This window comes from Ambystoma mexicanum, chromosome 14 (genome assembly GCF_040938575.1).
Source record: "Ambystoma mexicanum isolate Mex_15411 chromosome 14, UKY_AmexF1_1, whole genome shotgun sequence".
Classification (NCBI taxonomy): Eukaryota; Metazoa; Chordata; class Amphibia; order Caudata; family Ambystomatidae; genus Ambystoma; species Ambystoma mexicanum.
This window is the reverse complement of record NC_090940.1, coordinates 321004918-321024751: the sequence shown is the minus strand read 5'-3', so window position 1 is coordinate 321024751 and position 19834 is coordinate 321004918. Positions and strand designations below refer to the sequence as shown.

General features: G+C 47.2%; 1 protein-coding gene across 1 annotated transcript in view; it reads right to left on the bottom strand.

Annotated features, from left to right (window-relative positions):
- LOC138526772 (epithelial cell adhesion molecule-like) overlaps nucleotides 1–19834 on the bottom strand; it is a 412232-nt gene that overhangs the window by 276905 nt on the left and 115493 nt on the right. Inside the window, exon 2 of the mRNA XM_069637456.1 lies at nucleotides 19196–19366. Within this exon, the coding sequence (XP_069493557.1) occupies nucleotides 19196–19366 (171 nt within the window). The remainder of the gene's footprint in view (nucleotides 1–19195; nucleotides 19367–19834) is intronic.

Here is a 19834-nt window from a genome sequence, read left to right as displayed (position 1 = left end):
AGGTTGCAGAATAACGCAAAGCAAGATTCATCCACCGGGTGTGGTTTAAATAGCCTCCTGTAGTGCTTAGGTGTCTCCTTCCACAGCCACGCCTAAGTAAGAAAAGAGTTCCTGGTAAGAAAAGAGTTCCTGCCTTCCAGAAGAGTTCCAGTGTTCTGAATCTAGGGAGTGGCTCCAGCCCCACCCAACAGGAAAAGTAGTTCCAAACAGAAGAGGATCAGAGGCTCAACTGGCAGGCAAGTAAGCAGCATGGTCTGCTGAAGGTAAGTCCACCCAAGCATTATGAGCCCGGCGCTTCCAGCGCTGGGACTGGGCATATTTATGAGCCTGGTGCCACTGGCGCCAGGACTGGGTCCAAAAGGTCCCAATTGGGACTGGTTGGCACTCGGAACCTGGGTTATGGATCTGCTTCCAAGGGAGTTGGGAAAACCCTGACCTTTTGGAAGCAGAGATCATGACAGTACCCCCCCTCAAGGCCCCTCCCAAACCGGGCTTCTCCGGGGGTTTTGGCTTGTCAGGAAATGTTCGGTGAAATCTTTTGATTAGGCGAGGAGCGTGGACATATTCAGCAGGTTCCCAGGATCTCTCTTGGGGGCCGTAGCCTTTCCAGTCAATTAGGTAGAATAGTTTAGATTTGGAGATCTTGGAGTCCAGAATGGTTTTGACTTCAAACTCGAGTTCTCCATCCACTAGGATAGGTTTTGGAGATTTGGTTAGTCGGGTTTGAGGTTGCACGGGTTTTAATAGAGAGACGTGGAAGACCGGATGTATCTTCATGTGCGGGGGCAAGTCCAACTTGACCGCTACTGGGTTTACTATGGTAGTGATGGAATAGGGACCAAGGTATCTTGGGTTGAATGTGCGTGGCCCTTTTAGAGATAGATATTTGGTGGATAACCAGACTTGATCCCCTACTTGATAGTGAGGGGCTTCCTTCCGATGTTGATCTGCTCCTTTCTTGTATTGTTCTTTAGCCCTTTGAAGGTGAGAAACAGCTTCCTTAAAGGCTTGGGTGATTGTAGAATGTAGGTAGTCTACTGCTGGTGTTTCAAGATCTTGGAGGGGATCCAACTCCGAGGTTCGAGGGTGACTGCCGTACAAAAGAAAAAACGGGGTTTTCCCAGTTCCCGAATGGACAGAGTTATTGTAGGCATACTCGGCTATCCAAAGGATATCTTTCCAAGTTTTTTCAGTTTGTTGCAGCATGCAGCGTAAATACTGTTCCAGAGTTTGATTGGTCCTCTCGGTTTGTCCGTCGATCTGAGGGTGGTGACTGGTCGATAGTCTCACATCAATTTGAGCCGACCGACAGCAACTTCGCCAAAAATGAGAAATAAATTGACTACCTCGATCCGAAATTAGAACCGAAGGAAAACCGTGCAGTCGGACGATGTTTTCGAGAAATTCTCGGGCCAGAGTTGCTGCTGTTGGCAAGCCTTTGAGCGGAATGAAATGCGCCATCTTGGAGAATAAGTCCACGATTACTAGAATCGTATTGTATCCGGAGCATGGAGGTAGATCGGTGATGAAGTCCATAGAAAGCGTATGCCAAGGGCGAGGTGGGATGTCAATAGGGCGTAAGAGGCCTGCTGGTCTTTCCTTTTGACTCTTGTTTTGGGCGCATACTCCACAGGACATTATAAAGTCTCTGATATCTTTTTTCCAAGACGGCCACCAGAAGTAGCGCTTGATCTTTTCTGAGGTCTTGGCTATACCGGGATGACCTTCCATTAAAGAGTCGTGATAACAAGAGATTACTTTTTTCTGTAAATCTGTGCTGGGTAGGTATAATCGTTCTTGGAAATACAATAAGTTGTCCTTTACTGCAAAGTCCTTTCCCTGCAGATGCCAATTCTGTATGTCTGCTGGAGTTACAAGTTGCCTGGCTTTATCCTTAACTTCCTCTATGGATTCTGTGGCGATTACACCCAGAATTCTTTGTTCGGGAATGATTGGTACAGGTTTAGGGTTGACCAAGTGTTGTTCCACTCCCATCCGAGAAAGGGCATCGGCTTTACCGTTCTTTGTACCAGGTCGATAGGTAATTATGAAGTCAAACTCGGCAAAGAATAATGCCCAACGGAGTTGTCTAGAGGATTGGGCTTTTGCGGTCTTCAAATATTGCAGGTTTCGGTGATCCGTAATCACAGTAACGGTGTGTCGGGCCCCCAGCAGATAATGCCGCCAAGCCTTAAAGGCAGACTTGATAGCCAGAAGTTCCTTGTCAGTAATCGTGTAATTGATTTCAGGAGGCGAGAATTTGCGGGACCAAAATGCCACGGGATGCAACTGATTGGTTACCGGGTCCTTTTGTGATAGAACTGCCCCCATGGCAAGGCTTGAAGCATCAGTTTCCACAATGTAGGGGAGTTCGGGGCGAGGGTGTTTTAAGATTGGTGCAGAGATAAATTTAGTCTTCAAATCCTGGAAAGCTTGTTCCGCCTCGGTAGACCATTCAAAACGTTTGTTTTTCTTTAACAAGGCAGTGATGGGCTGGACTATTCGAGAGAATTCGGGGATAAACCTGCGGTAAAAGTTAGCGAAGCCTAACATGCTTTGCACACCTTTTACGGAGGATGGTGATGGCCATTTGAGAACTGCATCGACCTTCTTTGAATCCATACGCACTCCGCCAGGTGATAATATGAATCCCAAGAATTCAACTTCAGTCACGTTGAAAACACATTTTTCCAACTTAGCGAAAAGTTTGTGTTGACGCAATCTTTCGAGGACCATTTTCACGTGTTTCCGATGTTCAGATTCCGATGAAGAATAAACGAGGATGTCGTCAATGTAAACAACAACACATACATCTATGAGCTCTCTGAGGACATCGTTCATAAAATATTGAAAGGCGGCCGGGGCATTGCAAAGTCCGAAGGGCATGACCTGATATTCAAATAGCCCATACTTGGTGCGGAAGGCCGTCTTCCATTCATCGCCCTCTTTTACTCGTACCAAGTGGTAAGCTCCTCTAAGATCCAGCTTTGTATATATGCATGCTTTTCTGACTTGGTCCAGGAGTTCAGGGATCAAAGGTAACGGATATCTATTCTTAACGGTGATCTGGTTCAGGGAGCGATAATCGATACAAGTTCTAAGGTCTCCTTCCTTTTTTGGAACGAAGAACAAAGCTGAAGAAGCAGGGGACTTGGAAGGACGAATAAACCCATTTGCCAGGTATTGATCCAGGTATTGTCGAAGGTGAAGGTTCTCAGGCTCGGTGAGGGCATAAATTCTACTACAAGGAGGAGTAGATCCAGGTATCAGGTCTATCTGGCAGTCATAAGACCTATGAGGAGGTAGAGAGTTAGCCTGATCCTTCCGGAAAACATCTTGGTATTGTAGGTATTCGGGAGGTAACTGGGGAGTCTCTGAAGAAATTGCGGCCAGTGCAACACCAGGTGGAGGGTGACAAGTAGAGACACATTCTGGAAACTGGACCGTTCTTGCTCGCCAATCGATCAGAGGATTGTGTTTCTCTAACCAAGGTATTCCTAGAATAATCTGAAACTGAGGGGCCTTGATCACATCGAACACGATCTTCTCATGGTGTCCATCTTGACTTACTAGCGTCACCTCTTGAGTGGTATGCGTTACTGGCCCGGAGGCTATCTCCGTACCATCCACCGTAGTAATGACGTCCTTTACAGCCTTGGGACAAAGAGTTAGATTCATCCTCAAAACCATTTCATGATCCACATAATTGCCGATGGCACCGCTGTCGACGTAAGCTTCAATTGCATGTAATCGATCCGGATTATCAGGGCTAATGAGGACCATAGGTATCACGAAATGCGAGGTCACGGAACTGGTTTTCACGCTCGGCAAGAGGACCTCTATTCTTGTCGGGCGAGGTCGTTTCCCTGCTCAGAGTTTGTAACTTTGGTAACTGCAGCTCCTACTGCCTTCTTGGCAGGTTTCACCGGACAGTCTCGAAGAAAGTGCCCTGAGTTTCCGCAATATAGGCATAATTGCAACTGTTTCCTCCTTTCCCGCTCCCTTTGTGTTAGAGGACCTTTCAGACCCCCTATTTGCATGGGTTCCCCAGAGTCTACTCCTTTGGAAGGAGTTGGCGGTTTGGAAAATACTCGAGCATCAAACTTGGAACGATCGGCCTTCCTGTTCTGCAGCCTGTGATCTATTTGAACGACCAAGTCTATATAATCCGAACAGTCTTGTGGGGGATTCACTACTTGGGCTAAAACGTCTTTGAGCTCTCCACGTAGACCTCTATAAAACAGCGTAATCCTTTTGTCCTCAGGCCATTGAGTTTCCACTATTAGTCTATTGAAAGATGCAATATAAGCCAAAAGGTCTTGATTACCCTGTCGCAACGAAAGAAGCTCATTGTCCAAGGCCTGCCCCTGTGAATGTCTTGCGAACAGTTTTTCCATACTAAGCTGAAAGGCTTGAAAATCATGGAGAAGCGGATCATCTTGATTAACTAGAGGGATCGACCAGTCTGCCGCATTGCCACTAAGGTACGAAAGTACAAAAGCTACTTTTGCTTGATCAGTTGGAAAGGCTGCTGGCCAGCATAAGAAGTGCAACCGGCACTGATTGATAAATACTGCAAACCTCTTTGGGTCACCAGAAAATCGTTCGGGCGGAGCCAGAGGTACATTCCCAGGTAGGTTGATCTGCACTGGATTCATAGAGGATGTTGAAGGAAGATTTGCCCCTGATGCGGGTAACGGGGTCTGTCCGGCTTGTGACTGTAGCACTTGTCTAGCAAGATTGTCTGTTCTCTCCTTGGAAATAATTAGTTCCCTTCTTAGAGCATTCGTTTCCTGACGAGCTGCATGCACTTCTGCCCTTAGTTCCCCAAGTAACCGGGCTAGGGGGTCAGTATCCGAGGTTTCCATAGCGCCTGGGCGAGAGTTTTGCGGTAGGCTTTGCGTTCTGTAACGCTCACCTGATTCTCGCAGAGGCGCTGGTCTTGACTGGGCGACTACCGTATCTTCAAAGGTGATGTGTAGCACCCGGTTGGCTCTTTGGGCTGGACCTCTGTGCACTGTATGCCTGACGTGTAGAGTAAGATGTCTGCAGATAGAAAATATGGGGTTAATGAACTGGGGTTATTGGGGTGTCCCTATCTCTTTCCTCTTCTCCTCTCCTGTAGACCCCCAAAGGTTAACGCTCTCACCTTAGGTAAGTGAATGCCGAGCTCTCCATCTGCCTCGGGGCAGGGTGCTGTAACCAGTTTCTTCACTGGATAGGTAGCACAGGCCTCTTGACTTCAGAGGACTGCTGTCCGTCGTTTACTGCACGAACGGTGAGTTTCGAGTCATTCAAATGTCTTTAAAGTCTTTAGTAATGATGTCTCTTGTTTTGCAGGGTTCCGGCGATGGCGGATGACGGGCTGAAGTGAGTTGAAGATGGAGCCCGTGTGATGAATAGAAGCGCCTGGAAGCACGTAAGTAAGCGCTTGTTGCCTGCTTCACTATGCGCTCTAACTGTCTTTTTATTTTGCAGGTACGAGTTCGGAGCGGCTGCAGGGTGCCGGAATACCCACTGGATTAGATGTGGAAAGGAGTAATGGCACGTGAGTATTAAAGTTCCCCAATGTCTTTAAACGCACCTTGTTTTGTCTTTCAGATGCGGGATGCAGCGCCGAAGGCCTCCGGAGCGTGCGAAGAGTTGGTAAACTTTTGTCTTTCAGATGCCGGAATGCAGTGTGAAGACCTCCGGAGCGCACGAAGAGTAGGTAAGCCTTTGCCTTTCAGATGCCGGAATGCTAACCTGTTCTTTCTTGTCTTTATAGGTGTTGCTGAAGACTGGATTCAGGATGGTAAGCCTTTGCCTTTCAGATGCCGGAATGCTAACCTGTTCTTTCTTGTCTTTATAGGTGTTGCTGAAGACTGGATTCAGGATGGTAAGCCTTTTTCCTTAGGCCCAGGACCGGATGCAGAAGACACGATGAGCGTTCTGCTGCAGAGGTTGCAGAATAACGCAAAGCAAGATTCATCCACCGGGTGTGGTTTAAATAGCCTCCTGTAGTGCTTAGGTGTCTCCTTCCACAGCCACGCCTAAGTAAGAAAGGAGTTCCTGGTAAGAAAAGAGTTCCTGCCTTCCAGAAGAGTTCCAGTGTTCTGAATCTAGGGAGTGGCTCCAGCCCCACCCAACAGGAAAAGTAGTTCCAAACAGAAGAGGATCAGAGGCTCAACTGGCAGGCAAGTAAGCAGCATGGTCTGCTGAAGGTAAGTCCACCCAAGCATTATGAGCCCGGCGCTTCCAGCGCTGGGACTGGGCATATTTATGAGCCTGGTGCCACTGGCGCCAAGACTGGGTCCAAAAGGTCCCAATTGGGACTGGTTGGCACTCGGAACCTGGGTTATGGATCTGCTTCCAAGGGAGTTGGGAAAACCCTGACCTTTTGGAAGCAGAGATCATGACAGTATCCTTCACTTCCTTGTGTTTCTTCTGGGGGGTAGACATCTTCAATCACTCTGATGTATCTTCTCGGGTTTTGTTGATGTGGTCTTGGCTGGTAGGCTTGTGTTTGTGGGTTCCTGTTGGGTATTTTGAACTGGGGAGCGACCGGTGGTCTTTGCGTCGGAAATGGTCTGCCCTCCCTGCAGACCGACTGGAAATGTCCTTCTCGGCCACAGTTGCCACATCTTTGGGACAGTGCAGGGCAGGTTCCTGCGTGGGGAAATGCCATTCCACAGCGGTAACATTGGCGCTGGGTTCTTGGTGTCATAGTGTAGTTGGAGCTGAGGCCTCTTTCCATTGTTCTGGCAGTGTTGGATTGCATCGCTGCTATTGTTTCATTCTTGTCCTGTTTGGTGGAGGTGGTGCCTGTTATCTGCGTCACCTGTTTTTCGACTCTTTCTAGAATTCTTGCATTTTGGCTGACTTCTTCAATGGTGACAGGTTTTTTGAGAAGTTGTTTCTTCAGGGTCTGGGACACACATCCTTCAATTACCCTCAACCGTATGGCCTCGTCGAGTGAGAAGGCATGTAACTGGCAGTTCACGCCTTTTATTCGCAGGCGGGTGATATATTCGTCAACTGTTTCGTCTATCCTTTGCGTGCATTGATTAAATATATACCTTTCATAGTCTCTATTGGGCTCAATTACTAGCCGTCTGTTGAGTGCTGCAATCATTGCTGTGAAGTCAGCTTGCTCAGCCGGCGGGATGGTTTTTAGTAAGACCATAATGTCATTGCATGCTAGGTTCAGAAACATGCTGCGTAACCTTGGTGACTTTTCTTCCCCTGCAGCGTCAATGAAGGTGTTAAAATCCTCCATCCACTCAACCCACCTCGGACCCTTATCTGCTTGCGGCATCATGGAGAAGGGAGGAGGCATGCACCATGCCGTGGTTGTTGTGCTTTGAACAGGGGGGGCTGGCGCTTGCTGATCTTGGGGCGCGCTCATGATGGTGGTGAGAAGTGGGCGTTGTAGGCTGGGCAGCAGCGCGGGTGTCACCCACCTTAATGTGGAGGCTGTAGAGTTTCCGATGCGACCGCTGGCGAAATGCTGCGCAGTCGATGCCCGGGCGTTTCGTGTGGGCCCAGGGGGGGTTGGTTTCACAGGTATGGGAGGGTGGGCCTGGGGTCAGGCGTGCTGGTGCTTGCGGGGGCCTGGGTCCAGGCGTGCTGCTGCCGGCGCTGGCGGAGGCGGATGGGCCTGGGATCAGGCGTGCAGGCCTCTATGGGAAGGCCTAGGATCAGGCGTGCTGCTGTGGCCGCAATCTTTGTAATGCACGTGGTTAGCACGTGTGCCTGTGGAGGCCGGCTCGTGTCCGTGGCGCACATGTTGGACTCCACGGGTTTGTGAGCTTGTGGAGGAGGAAACGGGCCGGGGATCGGGGCGCCGTGCTGGTGTAGGAGGAGGGCGGGCGTGGGATCACGCGCGCTGTTTTCGTCGGAGGCAGGAGGAGGAGGCGGGCCTGGAATCAGGCGCAGGCCATTGCAGGCTGGGAGCGCCGAAGTTGTGCTGCCGAGCGGGATCGCTGGCGGAAGGTTGGAAGGAGGAGGAGGAAGCGGCGGTCCGGGAGACACCTCGTCGCCAGTTGTTGGGCCCAGTCGGGGAATACAGTGGGGAGGTTACTAGCACGACACTGAGACCGGGAGGCAGCCTGGACAATCTTAAAGATTAGGGAGGGGAGGAAGTGGTTGATACAGAGAGAATTATAGGGTGTTTTGAAAACTTCTATGGAGCTCTGTACTCCTCAGATAGGCCTCGGGATGAGCCGCAGAACACTTATTTGGCTGATATAACACTTCCGAGGCTGTCGAGAGAACATAGGGAAGATCTTGAGAAGGACACTACAGAGGAGGAGGTCAGTATGGCTACAGGAAAACTCCCTTTCAATAAGGCTCCGGGTCCAGATGTCTTCACTGCCATTTTCTATTAGAGATATCAGAAAACATTCATCCCCATCTAATGCGATTATATAACTCCTTTTAAAGAACAGGGCACATTACAGCCTCTATGGATCAGGCCAAATTGGTGATGTTCCCGAAAGCGGGCAAAGACCTGACACAGTGTGGGATATATCGTCCAATACCGCTAATCAGTATCGACACTAAAATATACACCAATATCTTAGCTTCACAATTAGAGGATAAACTCTAAACTTTAATACGTCCTGTTCTGGTGGGATTTCTTAGGCAACGCCAAACATTTGACAATATAAGGTGGGTCTGCCACTTAATAAAAAAGTTTGAAAGGCGTGGGATTCCAGCAGTTCTCGTTGCTTTAGACACCTGAAAAGGCATTCAACCGGGTGGAATGGTCATTTCTCTTTCGCACAGTGTCAAGTATGGGGCTTGGGGATGCTACCTCCGGAGGATACAAGTCAATTACCACACACCTACCCTGCGTCTGTCCATTAATGGACATCTTTCTGGCTCTATTCGATTGGAGAGGTGGTCCAAACACGGATGTCTGTTGTCTCCCTTGCTTTATGCAATTTATACTTTCTGCAGCATTTATGTGAAGCACCGGGAGTGGGAGGTATTCACTTTGGGGGATGGGAACTATGGGAACATAAAATAATGGCATATCTGACTCTCTCGGAACGAAAGGAGACCCTAAGGGCGGTTCGGAACTGGATTTTTTGGTGAAGTGTTGTGTTTAAAAATCAACCCACATAATTGGAGTTATTAAACCTCTCATTGTAGGGGGAAAAGGTAAGGGAGATACGGGGGTGTACCCAATTTCAATGGGTGGAAGAGAACATTAAATATTCCGGGATTAATATTACAAAATCTATGGCAACGTTATACGAGGCAAACTATCCTCGGCTACTTAGCACACTTAAAACCGACTTGTGATGTTGGAATCCTCTACTTTGATTGTGGATGGGGCATATGGAGGTGACCCTCCCACGCTTTCTTTACTATTTTCAAGCCCTAGCCGTTTCCCTTCCTGGGAATTTCTTTGTCACTAAGTTTCTAAATTGCTTATTAAATACATGTATAGGGTGTAATAAAAGACAGCAGGTGGCCCTGCAAACTCCAGTGGCCCCAAGGAATAGGGGAGGAATGGCTGTTTCCGATTTTAGACTATTCAGCGGCCCAATTACGGGTGCAGAAACAATGGTTATCCGGGGACGATAGTACACTATGGGCCTCATCGCGTCCGGGTCCCAGAATGGGGAATTACCGGGCCATTCCGAGTTTGGAGGGCCCGGTAATTCCTCCCTCCAGGAACCCGGGCCCAGACCTTCCCCATTCCCATTTCAGCCCCCAAAGGGCTGAATGGGAGAGGGAGCAAACAACGGGCCGATTACGAGTGGCCTGTTGTTTGCTCCCTCTTCCCCTCGCAGGACCCGGTAAGGACGCCTGGTTTTACCAGGCGTCCTAGCCGGGTCCTGCGAGGGGACCTCGTAATGTGGCGGAACGGGTTTAACGGGTCCGCCTCCTTTTGCGGAGCCCGTTAACCCGTTCCGCCAGGTTCGTAATGAGGCCCTTTGGGTTTCTATGGATAGAGCAGTGGTGTGGGTTCCACTAAATGTTGTTTTATGGGTAGATAAGGAGGATCGGACTCCTAATATGAAGGCATCATGGATCACAGCACATGTGGATGAGATGTGAGATGATGTGGTAAAATAAAGGCATATTTCAACAACTCCGAGTCCATTCACACCACTATTTGGGAATCCCCAGTTTACACCAGGGAAGGAGGAGCAAGCCTTTGGGAAATGGAGGGAGGGGGGGATGCTTAAGGTTAAAGAATATGAAGTATGGTCACGAAATCAAAACCTTTGACCAGTGTAGAGAGTCTTTTGGCCTTACCGAAGGGGACAGGCTTTGTTATTATGACCTGCGGCATTAGGTACTACATCCCTTTAATAAACTAGCTGCAGGAAGACCACTCACTGCATTCGAAAAATATATTCTGTCTCACTCAGGAGATACACATCTCATTTCAGCATTCTATGCGTTGATGGCGGGAGGGGGTCCACAGGAGAAATGGTCTTACATGGGTAAATAGGAACGTACCCTGGATCGACACATTCTGGAGGAGGAATGGGAGGTTTTATGGGGTAATATCCTGTCACTCACTCGGTCCATCCAATTTAGGGGGATGTGGTTTAAAAGCCTCACTCAATGGCATTATACCCCAGAGAGGCTTAGATCTATATATCCAGAGACATTCCAGGATTGTTGGGGGAGATGTAAGGGGTGGGGGGATTGGCATCATATTTGGTGGTCTTGTCCGGCCTTGAAATCATTTTGGGGTCGAGTATGCGCGAGTATGCGCAACAATGCAGGTGTCAATACTCCCAATGTTCACTTCAGTCTCTTCAGACCCACTGCCCCCCTCCGACTCCTCACCTGTGGAGCTGGTATCCGAATTGTAGTGAACTGGGCTCTCTCTGTACGGTTGCCGAGGTGATGTCTGAATCCTGCCATATTAGAAGCCACAGTGGCCACCTGTAAACTGTAGCCCTGTGGCCTCTTCACCGAGACAGGCGAAATCCGTGGAAAAAGCCTCAGGCAGAAAAAAAACCCCTGTAGGTAAGTCTTTGTCTTCTTCGTTGGTCTTGATGGAGGCAAAGACAATAAGGAGGATTTCGGTGGTGGATAACTCCAAGTAAGGTAAGTGAGGTCCGGTGAGCCGTGGCCGAAGAGAATAGTTGCCAATACGGGGGGAGGAGGAGGGAGTGGCAACTGAGAACAAGGGTAACTGAGAAACAAAGGAGGAGGAAAGCAGAAAGGATAAGAGGAAGAAAGGTTAGCCGACTGGTGGCAGGACGGAAGAGAGAGATAGCGGGTGGCGAGAGAGAGAGAGTGCCAGCACGGAGCGGGGAAAGGCAAGCGAGGAAGGAGAAAGCAAAGAGGCGGGAACCAGGAGAGGGCCTCCCCAGCGAAAGCCCCAGCGAAAGCCCCAGCGAAAGCCCCAGCGAAAGTGGTTCCACAGCTTCCAGGAACCCGGGCGTATGACAGCAGGTGGTGGCAGGGATAGACACACCCATGGCAATTGGTGAATGTCTTCTGGGCCTTTGGACAAAGGATATGGCATCACAAGACAGGGCATGCCTCAAGGCATGCATGGTTTTGACATTTGCTGCTTTACTAGTGATTGCCCGGAACTGGAAGAAGGAGACTGCTCCTAACCACCATGAATGGTCAAATACAATTTGCCATATATTGGCTATGGAATCGTTCACCTACAATCTTCAGAGGGACAATAAAAAATTCAGGACAGACCGGGGTGTACTGTTGGAATGTCTGAAGGATGATTATCGGATTCAACTGTGCCGGCGGAACATTCAGATCTTGGGCATTGCCTAAGGCCTTCAAATGATCGATACGAATTAAAGACCTCTTTGTATATTTACATGTTAATGATGGGGAAGCTCAGGGATGGGGGGTTAGAGGGAAAAGGGTTGGGGTGGGTTTGGGGTATTGTTTTGTTAAACATTGCAAAATAACAATAAAAAAAGAAGAAAAAAAAAGAACCACAGTTCAACACTTGTCAACCACTACCTGGTACATTCCTATACCAGGCCTTCTACAGCAACAACTTGCCATACAAGTATACTCTCCTGCCCGCTCAATACTTCACAAAAAAATAAAGTGTGCTTCAGTGATGACTTCCAACTTAGAATAGCAGCTTCACAAAGTCTTGCTGACATTAAAATTTAAACCAATTTTGGGAAAACAAGGAATCTCTTTAGGACTCTTGGCAACTATGCTTTTCTCCCTCTGGATACTCATCTCCCAGAATGCAGTCTGTTTGCCACCTTTTTTTACCCTCTACACCAACAACCAACTAGTGACCAAGATATGGCTTTACTCTGCCTCTCTCTTGGCTTTGGAAATGTGTGTTCATATAATCTGTTGATCTGAGTTTCAAAACACAAAAGCAGCAAGTCTTACAACTCTTGGGTTTCCCAATATTCCCCTCTAGCCTTGAGCAATACCTGTATCGGTATTGCTGAGTTTTTAAATACTCTTGGCTGGGGTATTGCTTGTAGTCTTTTGTTTTTTTCTAAAGCTTCCCCACTGGTTTTCTGAGCATTCCTCCAACTCACACGCTTGCTTGCATAGTCACTTTGATTAAATAAGTTTAACTTTCGGTGCATTCAAATAGTTTGGTATTCAATATTATGATTACTGCTTTTCCCACTCACACACAAGTGAAACTGCCTGCCGTGAACACATGGACAGCTCCTGAGTCACTTGCAAGCTGTGAACTCACCAGGTAAGTCACTCGCTCACGCTCTGCCGGGTTTTCGGAGGTCTTCTTTCGTTGTTGCTCCTAGCAATCTGGCGAACATCCTCCTCTGGTCCACCTCTGCTCATCCCACTCAGAAATGGAGCTTCCTCTGCTATGCAGAGGGTCAGGTAAAAACCAGCCACCTGAAACCTCTGAAGAGTGTAAACTTTCCTCGCTACTTCTGCTTCCTGCTACGCGACCTCTGCACAACGAGTCTTCACTGGGCAAGCGTTCTTTTCTTACGCTTCCCGATGTACGATCTCTGCAACAGGAACAACTCGAGGCAAAGACTCTCTCAGACCTGCCACAACTGTTGGCGTTACAGTGCTCCCGGTGCCTTCTCTCACCTCCAGCTTCACATTCAGCTGCAAACACAGCCTGCGCTGCTTTCTCCTCTCCTGCTGCAGCTCTCCCTTCTCCTGCTGCTTCTGCTCTCTCCAGGCCTGCACCTGAGGGGTCTTTTTAAGCCTCTCAGTCTCCGTCAGGTGTAGGTCATCTACACTAATTAGCTGACCGCTCCTACAGCAGTGTTCCTCTGCATCCTTCTTCCTCGTCCCAGTACTGAGGGATCTCTGGGACTTGAAGTCCCTACCGACAAAGTTAGTTTTCCTAACTTTTTCTACTTTACAGTAAGCCATTAAGAGAATGGGCTTTCGAGGAAAATAAACAAGGGGATTTCCCCTTCTTCCTGACCTGTTTCCTCCCCCATGTGATCCTTCTGCAGAACACCACCCCCAGGGCTGGGATCAGAAAGTATCTGCCTTCCCCTGGCCACATGGGTTCAAGCATGTGGTTCAAGCATGTGACTGTTTGGTTGTCTTCTCGATTTTTGCCTAAACGCCTGGTACCCTCTAAGCCGTCTTCATGTTTTTTTGGACCATTTAATGTTTCATCTTCTGTGGGCTCAGTGGATTACAGTCTTCACTTAGCTGCTTCTTGGTCCATAATACATCTTGTATTTCATGTGTCCCAATTAAAGCCCCATGTCAAGGATCACTTCCTGAGGACTAAAAAAGGTGCACCACCTCTGGTGGATACAGACAGTGGCCGGAATATGACGTTTCTGGGATTTGTGACTCCAGATATTTTCTGTGGACAGCTACAGTACTCTGTGGACCGGAAAGGGTATGGACCATCTGACCGCTATTGGGAACCGGCATCTGCTGAGCATACCCTTGTTTTGGTGAAACGTTTTCATAGAACGCATCCTTGGGATGGAAGCCGGCTGTAGTACATCTTGTTGAGACATATCCAAGATCGTGCTGGGCTTTTCCACTGTTCAATAAAGTGACCAGTATTTCAGCTTATTCCAAGATGGCCCCAGCATGCATCACATATTCAGCAGTGAACCATAGAACCTGTTATATGCAGCAGAAGCAGTAGCAAAGCATGTTGCTTCTTTCTTGAGCACTGTCGCTTTCTTGTCCCATTCCCATTTACTCTCTCAGCCCTGGCTGCTGCTTTATCCTTCTACTCTATGTTGCCCAATTACTTGCTGCCTATCGTGCCTGCCTTGTTGGCTGATTCCTCCTGGCTTCTTTCATCCCTCTTCTTGCTGCATTGTTGCCGCTGTCCTGCTAGCGGCAACACTGACTATCTCAACCTTCAGCTCTTCACAGTCTTCTCTTGTTGGAGTATTATGCCAAGGGTTTTTCCCCCACACAAGTGTTTCCACGATCCCCTGTTCCCATTCAGGCGTTCAGATATCCCTGGGATTCCTCCTCAAGCATCCATCATGTTCCAGGTGATAATAAAGGTTAGTGCTCGCTAAATGCTTGACAGGCCACTCTACATATTGCTCCAATGGGTTTCCTAAACCATGGCTAGTTTCCCTGGCCTTTGGCCGTGGCCAAACCACTAGCTCTCTTTTGGGCACACTAGCCATGGCTAGTGGCAACAGCATTTTGCCGTGGCCCCTTGACATGTTGCCCTAATATGCTTTGTTGGGGGCCATGGCCAGTGTCTACAGCCTTCTGCCATGCCCTCTTTTCATATTGCACCATTCGGTTCCTTAAAGTAACTCAGTAGCCAAATCCTTTGGCCACACCCGTTGCACCCTACTTCACTGTAGCTTTAACATTTCACCTTTTTTTGTATTAATCTCATTTTTCAACTCTCTTTTTTTTGTAAACCTTTTTCCAGTAACTGCACTTAGTATACCCTGATAAAAGCAATGTATACAAATAACCACAGCTATCCGTAAACACCCGCAAATAACTGCGGTTATCCATACAAGATGTGCAAAATCCAAAGCCCTTCCCTGCCCTCACAGGCACTCACCAAGTGCGCCCTCCTATTGCCATGCATCCCTCACTCCCCTCACGTTCTTTTTCCCCTCCCTAACCCTCTCCCATTCCCCCATCACTTGTTTCACGTGACGTACTTTTATTCTTGCAACACATTATTTATTCTTGGTCATGTTTTTTATGGAAAAACGTTCGAGCCTGCCCTCCCAGATCCCCAATTTCACATGGTGTCCCCTTTCCCCCTGCCCACCTCTAGCCTGATGCTATTTCATCCTTTTTCCTCTTCCAAATGGTATTTTCTTCTACTTTTCCTTTTCGGCTAACCCTGGTTATACACGTTATAACTGCAGTTAACTTGCATCGAGCAAAAGAAATAAGGCATCTTTTTCATTTCTGAAAAGCCTCACTAATGTATTGTGGAACACATCTATAGCTATAATTTGGGAGATGGGGGCACCCCCTTCTTTCTCAAATATTTTAACAACTACTGGACGGAATAACCCCCAGACTCCTCCCGGAAACTGAGTCAATGCTTCGCGCCCAAGTTGTTTCGTGCCTGGGCCAATTCCGTCCAGCGGTTTTTGCTGTGTGCTGCATAGAATTTAGGACTTTTTCTCTATGGGGAAATGAATGGGAGTAGGCTGAAAGTAAGGTTATTTTGCTGTCTCAATAACCTTTTCATTTTGTAAACTGGAAATTCTGAGGAAAATTCGTTACAAAATAAAAAAGTTATCAAGAAAGCAAAAAAACACTGTTTTCGGCCTACTCCCATTCAAGATTGCTGTGCAGCGTACTGCAAAAACCGCTGGACAGAATTGGACCAGATATGAAAAAACTTGGGCACAAAGCATTGACTCGATTTCCAGGTCTAGGGTTGCTCCTTCCAGTAGATGTTAAAATATTTGACAGAGAAGGGGGTGCCCCCTTCTCTCAAAATAATAGCTATATCTTCATGGTGCATTGCAGCAGAGAGACTTTTCACAAATGAAAAAGCTGCCATTTTTTTGTCGATGCAAGAGATAACCGCAGTTATAATGGGTGGAGGAGGGAAAAGGATGAAACGGCATCAGGCTAGAAATGGAGATAGGGAAAGAGAATGCCATGTGAAATTCAGGAGTTATGGGGGGGTTGGGGACCAAGTACAGAGCTCGAACGTTTTCGTTAAACTGGGGATAACCGCAGTTATAGTAGAAAATGGGATCAGGAATGAAAGTGTGTCACACAAAACAACAAGTGGTGGGGGAATATGAGAGGGTTAAGGAGGTAAAAAGAACTTGGGTAGAGTGGGGGAGGATGTCAAGAGGAGGGATGCAGTTGGTGAGTGCCTAGGAGGGCAGGGAAGAGTTGGGGATTTTGCGCGCTGTTTATGGATAACCAGGGTTATTTGCAACACATTGCTAATATCGGTATAACCATGGTTATGGGAAAAAACACTTTTTTTTAAATGAGATTAATACAAACAAAACAATGTGGAATTTTACAGCTACAGTGAGGTGGGGGTAATGAGTGTGGCCGAAGGATATGGCTACTTTAAGGAACCGAATGGTGCAATGTGGAAAGTAAGCAGGGCTGAAAACTTTGGCCACTGACCATGGCCTAAGTCCATGGCTAGTAGACCCCAATGAAACCTATTGGGGCAACATGTCAAAGGGCCACGGCGAAAGCCTGTGGCCACTGCCATGGCCAAAAGTCATGGCTAGTGTGCCCAAAAGAAACCTAGTGGGGGGGCACGGCTGAAGGCCATGGCTAGGGGGGCCATTAAGGAAACCTAATCAGGCAGTATGTAGTGTGGCCATGGCTGAAGACTGTTGGCCCTGGCTAGTGGAATAGGAAGGAAGCTATTGGGGCAACATGTAAAGGGGCCACGGCCGAAGGCCAAGGCCAATCGTCATGGGAGAAGGCCACGGCTAGTGAGTAAGAGAGAAAGGTAGTGTTTTAAAATATACAGTGGGTTTGGCCAAAGGCCATGCTTACTGACCAGGGCCAAAGGCCCTTGATATTGAGCCTGTGGGTCCAAAAGAAACATATTGAGGGAATATGTACAGTGGGCACAGGCACTAGCCATGGCTAGTGGCCCGTAAAAAACTATGGTATAACAAAACCCTTGAAATTCACTGAATAAAACCTTAGTTAAGGTGCAGTTAAGTTGCACAGATTTAACGCAACAAAAACCTTGAAATTTAGCAGATGTGGGAAGTCATGAGCAGCTTAAATTGGTGTGTTTCTGTTGTATAGCCCATGCACACATACATATTATAAGAGAAGGGATTCACAATGACATACAAAATGGCATTATTTGGTACATGGCATTATGGCTGAAATGAATGGTAGTGCGCAGAGTTAAGCTGGTCATGGCAGCTGGTCATGGCTTCCTACAGCCGCTGAATTTCAAGGGGTTTGTTGCGTTAAATCTATGCAAATTAACTGCACCTTAACTAAGGTTTTTTCAGTGAAAATATATATATATATTCCCATTTCCCTCTTCCTCTGTTCCCCTCTATTGTTTCCTGCACCCCCTATTTTGATTTCCGGCATGCACTATTACTTAGATGCCAGCTACCAAACAGTCCAGGCAAAAAGTGGGATACAAGCAAAGATGAGGGAGGATGAGGCAGTCCTTATACATTCCCAGTACTTGGTCTTCCTGATTTCAAAGGGTGAGAAGCTGCATTTTTCAGAAGGACTAATACACTGTTACTCAGATAGCCTGGGTACTTTTTAGTGTTCGTGTTCCTACATCATGGACTAAAGATTCTTTTTTAAAGGTAACCAGATGTATGTGTTTAAAATCAGGTGTGTGGCAAACGTTAGCTCTGCCCTCAGTCCTGCCGCCAATGGATATGATATGATAGGTTATTTATAACGCGCTTAATACCCAGGTTTCTAAGCGCGGACCGGGGGGGATCGAACCGGTGTGGCTCCGTGTTGGCTTGCTTCCAAGACGAGCACGGTGCCGCTGAGCTATCCTCCCGAGAGATATAGATATAGATGATGGTTGCAGTTTCATATCCCTCACCTCGGTGCTACACCTTTTGAAATGCTTGTGAACCACCAGTGGATTTTGTGCATTTATGATAGTTTTGGTGATATGGGGTGTTCGTCAGTGTTGAGTGGTGCTGATGTTGCTGCTGTGTTGTTAGAGTGCGTAAATGATGGTGTGTAGTACATATTTTGTAACCAGAAATATAAGCATTTAATTAAGCAATGAAGCATCCAGACTGTCGCAGTGGTACAAAGGGTACTGATTTTGAATGCCAGCATCTTAAAAATATAAATAGTTTAAAACATTACATTTACAGCAGGAACATGTACCAGTAAATCTCTGAAGGCCCCAGACAATAAGTCACACTTCCTGAATGTAGCCCTATGCAATAGAAGGACAATATGGACCAAATAGAAGGGCATTATGGACCAATGGAAGGGCAATATGGACCAATGCAAATGGGGAAATGATAAGGTGTGCAACTCCCCAAATGAGGAATCTTGGACATTGCTCATTTTTGGAGATGGCCACAATTATATTTTTTGTAGAAGATAAGGCATCTGTACCTTTTAATGGCACAAAGTGTAAATACAGAAGGTGTGTATTTTCTGACACTTAACAAAAAGTAATTCCATTTAAACACAACTATGTTTAGATGTATTTGGAAAAAAGAAGTTATAACTTTGATCTTAACGCTTATTATTATCCTTATTATTATATTTATTAAGTGTGATTTCTAGCTTTAGGTAGCAACTGAGCACTTTACAAGTCATAGGCGGAAGTACACAGTGAGGAAATCAGAGCTACACAAGTGGGGGGCTAACAATGGTGGAGGGGGAGGGCGTGGAGTTTGGTAGCAAGGGATCTTACAAGCAACTAGGGGAGGAAACAGGGGAGAGCTGATCGCCCAGTCTCAGGTTGGGGGGGGGGCAGAGGGTGTGTGGACCTACTTATTAGGGAGGAACCATTCCTTGAAGAGGATGGTCTTGAGCTCCTTCCTGAAATGTAGAAGCGAAGGGGACAGTCTCTTGTTATTGGGGAGGAGATTCCAAAGCCTGAGGGCATAGACAGAGAAGGCCTGTCTTCCAGTTATTTCCTTCCTGTACAGGGAGAGTTGAAGGAGTTGAAGAAAGCTTTTCATTCCTATGAATAGCTTTTATGATTCACGTAGTTCTTTGGCAGGTAATACTGATTGTCATTAACCCAAACGATCCCTGTTTCTATCCCTACTTCAAGATAACCTTTTACTTTCCTGATCATCATGATTGAAAGCATACTTACATTGTTTGCAGTTCACTGTGCGGTTGTCGTAGCCACGGAATACGGCCTCACATGTCCCACATCGATTCAAGTGGCAGGTTACATACTCGTTGTACTGGCAGGAGGCATCTTCACAGACCTCATCAAACTCACAGTTCTCGTGAGCCGGTAAGGCATCAGGGCACTCATCGTCTACAAAATAATTGACAGTATCCATTACACAGAAAGGCAGCAGGTACCTTATGCAAGGTCCATATGGCTTTGCTCTGTACAATTTTCACTCTGTAACAAGTGGGAGCACCCTCTCACCAATGGCACAGATGTGCGCTAACAATCCGAGCTTCCTTTGCATGGACAGAATCTCATGGTCAGATGTTCGCTGGACAGTTAGCCTTACATCCATCAGAAGTCGGTAAATTATCGATAGAGTCAATAAGAATTACAGTGCTTAGAAGTTGAAGGAAGTCTGCATGTACCACCACATAAAGTTAAATACCTATCTGGATTACCTCTACAGGGACATGTCTTGCTATTTCAGTTACAAATGAAACAATTTTTGTTTTGTTTTGTGCAAAGCTTGCACTGGATGGAGTGTCAGGTTTTGAATGTTAGGATTGTAGTCTTGAAGATTGAAAGATGCTGTGAACCCAGTAATTGGTG